General features: G+C 53.3%; 1 protein-coding gene across 1 annotated transcript; it reads left to right on the forward strand.

Annotated features, from left to right (window-relative positions):
- Positions 1 to 386: 386 nt before the first annotated feature.
- GDF5 (growth differentiation factor 5) lies at positions 387 to 4,807 on the forward strand. The gene is made up of 2 exons (XM_075527783.1): positions 387 to 1,310; positions 3,495 to 4,807. Exons 1-2 carry the CDS (start codon positions 686 to 688, stop codon positions 4,367 to 4,369), a joined length of 1,500 nt encoding a protein of 499 aa, XP_075383898.1. The 5' UTR covers positions 387 to 685; the 3' UTR covers positions 4,370 to 4,807.
- Positions 4,808 to 8,142: the final 3,335 nt, after the last annotated feature.

An 8,142-nucleotide genomic window follows, 5' to 3' on the forward strand; every position in this document is an offset into this window, starting at 1 on the left:
GGGGCTCTGTGCCAAGAGCCCCCGTGAGCCATGGCCTCGAAAGGGCAGCGGTGATTTTCTTCACATAAATATATCGCACTTAAATGAGTTTAGACAGCATGACATCAGAGAGTAATTAAATTGGTTTGGGTTGGAATTCCGCTTCCAATTCCTGAGTTCAGGTTTGTAAAAGATTTTTCTGAGCACCTGCAGGCCTCTGTGTATGTGTGTGTGTGTGCGCGTGTGTGTGTGAAGTATTTTCACTGGAAAGGATTCAAAACTTAAAAAAAAAAGAGAGAGAGAGAAAGAAAAAAAAAAAACTGGAGCGCACAGGCAGCATTACGCCATTCTTCCTTCTTGGAAAAATCCCTCAGCCTTATACAAGCCTCCTTCAAGCCCTCAGTCGGTTGTGCAGGAGAAAGGGGGCGGTCGGCTTTCTCCTTTCAAGAACGAGTTATTTTCAGCTGCTGACTGGAGACGGGTGCACGTCTGGATACGAGAGCATTTCCACTATGGGACTGGATACAAACACACACCCGGCAGACTTAAAGAGTCTCAGACTGAGGAGCAAGCCTTGCCTGCTGCTGCTACCGCTGCTGCCGCTGCTTTTGAGGGTCCACTCCTTTCATGGTGTTTCCTGCCAAACCAGAGGCACCTTCGCTGCTGCCGCCGTTCTCTTTGGTGCCGTGCAGCGGCTGGCCAGAGGATGAGACTCCCCAAACTCCTCACTTTCTTGCTTTGGCACCTGGTTTGGCTGGACCTGGAATTTATCTGCACTGTGTTGGGGGCCCCTGACTTGGGCCAGAGACCCCAGGGGGCCAGACCAGGATTGGCCAAAGCAGAGGCCAAGGAGAGGCCCCCCGTGGCTCGGAACATCTTCAGGCCAGCAGGTCACAGCTATGGTGGGGGGGCCGCTAATGCCAAGGCAAAGGGGGGCAATGGGCAGACAGGAGGCGTGACACAGCCCAAGAAGGATGAACCCAAAAAGCTGCCCCCCAGAGCGGGTGGGCCTGAACCCAAGCCAGGACACCCTTCCCAGACAAGGCAGACTGCAACACGGACTGTGACCCCAAAAGGACAGCTTCCCAGGGGGAAGGCACTCCCAAAGGCAGGATCTGTCCCCAGCCCCTTCCTGCTGAAGAAGGCCAGAGAGCCCGGGCCCCCCGGAGAGCCCAAGGAGCCTTTCCGCCCGCCCCCCATCACACCCCACGAGTACATGCTCTCGCTGTACAGGACGCTGTCCGATGCTGACAGAAAGGGAAGCAACAGCAGCGTGAAGTTGGAGGCTGGCCTGGCCAACACCATCACCAGCTTTATTGACAAAGGGCAAGGTGAGGGGGCGGGGTCGCAGGGGCATGGCTCTTGAGGGAGGGGCGTCGGCATGCATGGAGGGACTTTCAGAGCCCTAGCACTGCGCTGGTGGGTGATGGTGTGCGCGTCTAGCTTGGGGTGGGTGTCTGGGACTCAGCTCTGATGTATCAGGTCCTGAGATGATGGCATGTCAGAGCTGGAGGGCACCTGGGAGTCACTATGACCAGTTCCTGCAAGGTGTAGAGGACGCTAAAGCCCAGGAGGGAGAAAAGATCTACTCAGTCACACAGCCAGCTGTTGGCAGAGTTGGGAACTCTACTCCAAGATCCTTGATTGCCAGGCCACACTTTGTAACTGTGGATTGGCCAAACTTTCCAGGTTCCAGGGGGGTGTAGGTTTTCTCAGGTGGCAGAGAGAGGAGTGAATCTCCAGGTGGTTTCTCAGCTTTGGCCTCAGGCTAGGGTAGGAAGGGGTGCTTTGGAGTCATGGTTCAGTGTTGAGCTATGGGGGCAGGCAGTAGTGACCTCTGGAACACCAAGCTGCCCTAGAATCTCCATCTGAACAGCTCTGTGGGGTTTGGATCAGATGGTTCCTGAGAGCCCTTCAAAGGTGAAGACTTTCTATCATGTCCTGACAGAAGTAAACACAGACAATCCAGGGGTTGACCTGTGACCCCCCTCCCCCTTTCCTCCCCCTGATGACCCGGTATTACTGTCTTTGTTGCATCTCTAAACTTGCTGGGTGATTGCAGCGAGTCCCCACCAGGGCCTCAGTTTCTCCCTAAGTGTGAAGAGAAAGGTGAACCAGCAGACTGTTAAAGTCACTCTGGGACGTTCTGTGGTTCTGGAAGCCTCCGGACATTGGCTGGCAGTGTGGGGGAGGGGGTCAAAGTGGGAGAGACCCCTCATTAGAGCTGGTCTGTGTAGGGGAATGATAGGGGTGGAGGGTGGGGGAGGTCCAGAGGCAGCAGGACTGGCTGAGGTGGGGGAGGTGGCCTGGCTGCTTGCCCAGCCAGGGAAAGCTGTGACCCCTTGGGGGCTCATAAAATAACTCCTTGTGCCCCTCAGCACTAAGGGAGCTTGGGGAAGGGGCGATGGGGAGTTTAAAGGCCTAATTAGTCCTTCTAGAGAATACATGAAAGCTCCCCAATGGCAAATTGGCATTTTGGAAGGAGGGCGTGCTGATTTGGACATACTACTGAGCCTCTTGGTACACATTTTTATAGTTATACACACATGCTGAATAATACACACACAAATACTTCTACCATACACACAGGGATCATGCACATACATACCCTTTACGTAGTCCTATAAGTACAATCATACATGCATGTCACATACATTAGCTTTCATACTCAATCATACTCACACACACACACTCACAAAAAAGGGTAAAGCACATATACAACTAAGTCATTAGTCTAAAATGAATGGAGCTCACTGTGTGACCATCAGCAAGCCACTTGCCCTCTCTGTGCTTCCTTCAGCTATCAAACAAGAGCACTAAGATTGCTTTTAAGGCAGCGGTTCTCCACCGGTGAGTCCTGACCCCTTTGGGGGTCAAATGACCCTGTCACAGGGGTTGCCCGATTCATAACAGTAGCAAAATGACAGTGATGAAGTAGCAACGACAATAATGTGATGGTTGGGGGGTCACCACCACGGGAGGCACTGTATGAATGGGGTGAGGCATGCGGAAGGTTGAGGACCGCTGTGTTAAGGTCTAGTAGAAGCAGCCGCAGATTCTGTATGAAAAGTTCTAGGTCACAGTTCCAGCTCTAGTTTTCTTCCTAGCTGGGTGAGCAGTCACCTCCTCTGGAAAGATGGGAAATGACGGCTCCCACCCCATTGACCTCATAAACGAGGCAGCAAATTAGATCATGGCGGAGAGAGGAAAAGGTAGAAGACACTTAGATAGCTGATCGATGGATCTTGGGGGCAGTTAGGTCATTGACATAAGCGCTCAGAATCACAAGGAACGCCTCAGCTTCCCCACAGCCACGTGTAGAGGAACTGCCCTGTTTGTTCTGCGGACTAGGAAGCTCCTCTTTTGGAGAAAGTCTCTCAGTGGTTTGGATCTTGGCCCCAGTCAGAGTAGGCAAGAGGTTACAGAAGCTAGTTCTGTGGCCGTCCCCTGAGACCTGGCGGTGACTGGCTCCCTTGCTCAGGGTGCAGGGGATGACTTCTGGGTGTTTTTTCTAGATGACCGAGGCCCTGTGGTCAGGAAGCAGAGGTACGTCTTTGACATGAGTGCCCTGGAGAAGGACGGGCTGCTGGGGGCCGAGCTGCGGATTCTGCGGAAGAAGCCCTCGGACACCGCCAAGCCAGTGGCCCCCGGCGGCAGGCGGGCTGCCCAACTGAAGCTGTCCAGCTGCCCGAGCGGCCGGCAGCCGGCAGCCCTGCTGGATGTGCGCTCCGTGCCAGGCCTGGGTGGATCTGGCTGGGAGGTGTTCGACATCTGGAAGCTTTTCCGAAACTTTAAGAACTCGGCCCAGCTGTGCCTGGAGCTGGAAGCCTGGGAACGAGGCCGGGCCGTGGACCTCCGGGGCTTGGGCTTTGACCGGGCCGCCCGACAGGTCCATGAGAAGGCCCTGTTCCTGGTCTTTGGCCGCACCAAGAAACGGGACCTCTTCTTTAATGAGATCAAGGCCCGCTCTGGCCAGGATGACAAGACCGTGTACGAGTACCTATTCAGCCAGCGGCGGAAACGGCGGGCCCCGCTGTCCACCCGCCAGGGCAAGCGGCCCAGCAAGAACCCCAAAGCCCGCTGCAGTCGGAAGGCACTGCACGTCAACTTCAAGGACATGGGCTGGGACGACTGGATCATTGCACCCCTTGAGTACGAGGCTTTCCATTGTGAGGGGCTCTGCGAGTTCCCCTTGCGCTCCCACCTGGAGCCGACGAACCATGCGGTCATCCAGACCCTGATGAACTCCATGGACCCTGAGTCCACGCCCCCCACCTGCTGCGTGCCCACGCGGCTGAGTCCCATCAGCATCCTCTTCATTGACTCTGCCAACAACGTGGTCTATAAGCAGTATGAGGACATGGTTGTGGAGTCTTGCGGCTGCAGGTAGCAGCACCGGCCCTCTGACTTTCTGGGTGTCACTCCCTGCCCCCCAGGATGCTGTTTGAGACCCCCTCCTCACACTCCCGCACTCATGGAGGGGTCAGGTAGCTGCAGCGAGGAGCATCCACCCAGCCTAAAGGAGAGGGGCCCCACACGTCTTGCTCACTTGCTGTGTGACTTGGGACAAAGGTCCCTATGCAACCACACGTGCTCCTGTCTATGGATTTCTGCCCTCTGCTACTCTGACTGGCAGGGACAGGCTTCCACTCCCTGGAGCAGACTTTGAATGGGACTGAGACCCAGGAGACGGTGTTTCCCCTCCAAGGCTCAGTCTATGGGTCTCCTTGGCCTCTGGATTCTCCAGGGAGAGCTGGTGCTTTCCTGAGCAGCATCTCTTGGGGGCGCACGGGTGCCACCTCTTTCTCGAATCACCGATGACTGCACCACTGGGACAGATGATATGCTGGTTGGGCAGGGATGGGGGAGACGGGGAGAGGGTTTGGGCGGGGGCGAGGCATTTCAAGCTGTTAGACTGTTAGATTAAAATGTACATTGATGAGATGGAAAACAAAAGTGTGCCTAAACCTGTGACAGATTTCTTGTTTGTTCGAAGGGGGCCTTTGAGAATTTCTGATCCAGGGAGGGGGCCGGGGGTTGCATATAAACTGCTTCTAGGACCTGCTTTCCACCCCCACTCGCAGACACGGAAGTGGTATGGGACAGCGAGTAGAGGTTGAGCCCCTCTAACCCCATTCTGTCCCTTCTGAGGGCCTGAGCGCTGGAGCTCCATCTGTTCCACTGGGGCCTGGCAACCGAGTTCAGTTTTCTTTCTGACATCCCTCAATCAAGGTTGTTGTCTCTGAAACAAATCCCTAAATGGGAGGGAAATTAGGAGTTGGAGATCCGCTAAAATCAGCCCCCACTCCATTTGGTATCTGCCCTAGGTCCACCTCTACACACTCACAGAATCCACTGACCACCATTTAAAGGGCCATCACCTGCCTCTCCACTGGGGCACTGGTGATCTCTTCCTCCTCTGCTGCAATGCCTTCTTGTTGCTGCTGACCACTGTCCCTCATGTGATGTGTGGCCCTGTTGCCCACCTTCACTATTCCTGTCACTCCCACTTCCCTAAAGCCTGCACGTTAGATCAGTAGCCTCCCCAGTAACCCCCACAGATCAGTGCCAGACACATCTTGATACTGTTTCCTACTTGGGGGTGGACCCACAGTCAATGCTCACTTCCCTTCCTTAACTAGAACCGTTTGGGAGGCGTGGGATATAAACTCTTGGGAGGGGAACACAGGTCCCTCTGGTGGGAAAACTTAGGGGCCTGGGGTCTTGGGTTGAGGGCTCAGGACCAGGCTCTACTTGGCTGAAGAAAGACACAGGGAGAACCAGGAGAAGGGAATCTAGGCCTCTGGGTCCCACCAGGGGGCCTCAAATTTCCCCCTTCTTTCCAATGGAGTCTTTGATGCCCGGGGCGCCAGAGCTGTTTCAACAGCAGGGATGTCTGCCCAGCTCTGGGCAGATCTTGTGTCCATTCGCTTTAAGCCTGAAACCTGGACTGTCAGGAGCTAAAGTAAGAGCCCAGTATAGGGAGCAGCCTACCTTAGAGCTGCCTCCTTGGCTTGGAGGCGGTTCCCTGTTACTGAGAGGCCAGGCTAAGCCTGGAGCCTCCGGGCCAGGCTTCGTTGTGTTTGGCTAGCAGTGGGGTTGGGAGCTCTGGAAGTAAACAAAGGAGCTGCCACGGCAGACAGAGTTCTGGTGTGTGTGAGAGGAGAATGAGCCCAGAGGGAGGTATGAGAAAGCCAAACGAGTGGGCAGTGGATACAGGGAGAGCAGTGTCAACGCTGGATGGCTGGAAACCCCAGGGCAGAGAGGCAGGGGACACATGGGTCACAGGTGGGCTGGGTATCAGACTCACTTAGTTCCTGGGCTGGGTGTCCTTGATTCTTGGAAAGTTCTGATAGAACCGGAGCTGCTCCCTGCCTTTGCCCCATAGGAGAGACTTCCTTCGCCTCAGCCATAGCTCTCTTCCTGCTGAAGGCCCGGGCTCTGATTCGACAGGTGTGGCTCTGGACCCAGGAGCTTCCGCTTCTACCTCCATCTGCCCTAGAATTATCTTTCACACTAGAGTCACTCAGACTGTGCTCTTCATTGGGGAACTTGGAGAGCTGGCGAGCTTCCCATTCTTTCCCAGGCTCAGGAGATCAGATCCAATCAGTGTGATGGGAACAGTGCTTCTGATTTATCAGATGTTTCACTGTCTCCTGGGAAAATGCGCTCCACCTGGCACCCACCTTCAGCCTCAATCACAACTAGCTGCATCCCCATGCCCCAGAGGATACAAGGCATGCTTTAGAATTCACTAGAATTCTCTTCAAAAAAAAAAAAAAAAAGAATTCTCTTCTTCATGGTCTCACAGCTCTGAAGACTTCAAAGTCTGCCCAGGTTCAAATTTCAGATCTGTCACTTAAGGCTGGCAGCTTTGAGTAAGGAAATACATTTTCTAAACCTTTGTTTCCTCGTTTGTAAAAATCAGCGGGATAGAAACAACATAACTATCTCACGGGGCTATAGTGCGTTGCATGTTGGACCGCTAATAGAAAGGTCAGCAGCCCCAGTCCCCCAGCATCAAATAAATCAATAAAATCAAAGGGGGCCCGTTCTACTCTATTCTATAGGGTTGCTATGAGTTGGAATCTACTCGATGGCATTGAGTTGTACTTCATAGGGCTGGAAGGATTATGGAAGGTACTTGACACAATACATGGCACATAGATGACAGTCACTCAATCTTATCTATTATATCGCTCTTCAAACAACCTTGTAGAGCAGGCACAAACAAACACTTTACTGCTCTTGGGTCATTGCTGACTCGTGGGTGGCAACCCCATAGGACAGGGGAACTGCCCCTGTGTCTTTTTGAGAAAGACTTTCTTTATGGGAGTAGAAAGCCTCATCTTTCCCCCTCAGAAAGGCTGGTGGTTTTGAGCTATTAACCCAGCAGTTAGGTTAGCATCCCAACCCACAAACACTATGTCACCAGGGCTCCTGTAAAGGAGGTGGGGCAAGGAATGTTAAGGCCATTACTTTACAAATGAGGAAACTGAGCCCCCGAGAGGGGAAGTGGCAGAGTGGTAATATTTTACCTACAGGTCTCTGCCAGTCTCACAGTTTTTTGCCCAATCGCATCACTCTCCTGGATTCCTAGTTCCACTGACCCCAGTCTGACCAGCAGTGGAACTAACTTCCGGGGTCTTGGCTCCCTAGTCTTACAAGTATCTCCCTGGACTCTTCAGGGAAATAGGTGCAGAGTTTAGAGCAGAGCCAAGGAGAGACTCGGAGAGGGGAAAAGAGAGGGACCTCCCAGTCCTCTTAGCCACCTGACCCCTTCTTGTTTATAAAGAAGCCTAGAATCAGGATAGGACTTTGGGTAGTGTGGAAATCTGAAAGGCAAGCACCCAGTCCTCAGAGAACAAGGGAGAATGAGAGGGAATTTGATAGTGATAACGAAACAAGGATAGAGAGTGGTATAGTGGGATCAGCATCAAAGGAGAAAATTCATAATTTTCACTTTTTAGCAAGAGGTAGAGGAGTTGTGGCCTGAAAGAACAACAGAGACATGGGGAGGATTGCTGGCCTACTAGAGAACCTGAGAGCAGAGAATGCAGATGACTGAGCAAGCTTCTGAATGAGAAGGCTGCAGAGGGCATGGTTTAGAAAAGCCAGGTTCCAGGTAAGTGAGTACATGTCTAAAAGTTTTGGTCAGGAACA

Source organism: Tenrec ecaudatus, chromosome 12, assembly GCF_050624435.1.
Source record: "Tenrec ecaudatus isolate mTenEca1 chromosome 12, mTenEca1.hap1, whole genome shotgun sequence".
NCBI classification, from domain to species: domain Eukaryota; kingdom Metazoa; phylum Chordata; class Mammalia; order Afrosoricida; family Tenrecidae; genus Tenrec; species Tenrec ecaudatus.

Excerpts from the sequence above, each read along its gene's own strand:
- GDF5 (XM_075527783.1), top strand. The coding sequence starts at position 686 with ATGAGACTCCCCAAACTCCTCACTTTCTTGCTTTGGCACCTGGTTTGG. Across the intron at positions 1,311-3,494 it reads CTTTATTGACAAAGGGCAAG|ATGACCGAGGCCCTGTGGTC; the intron begins GTGAGGGGGCGG and ends TGTTTTTTCTAG.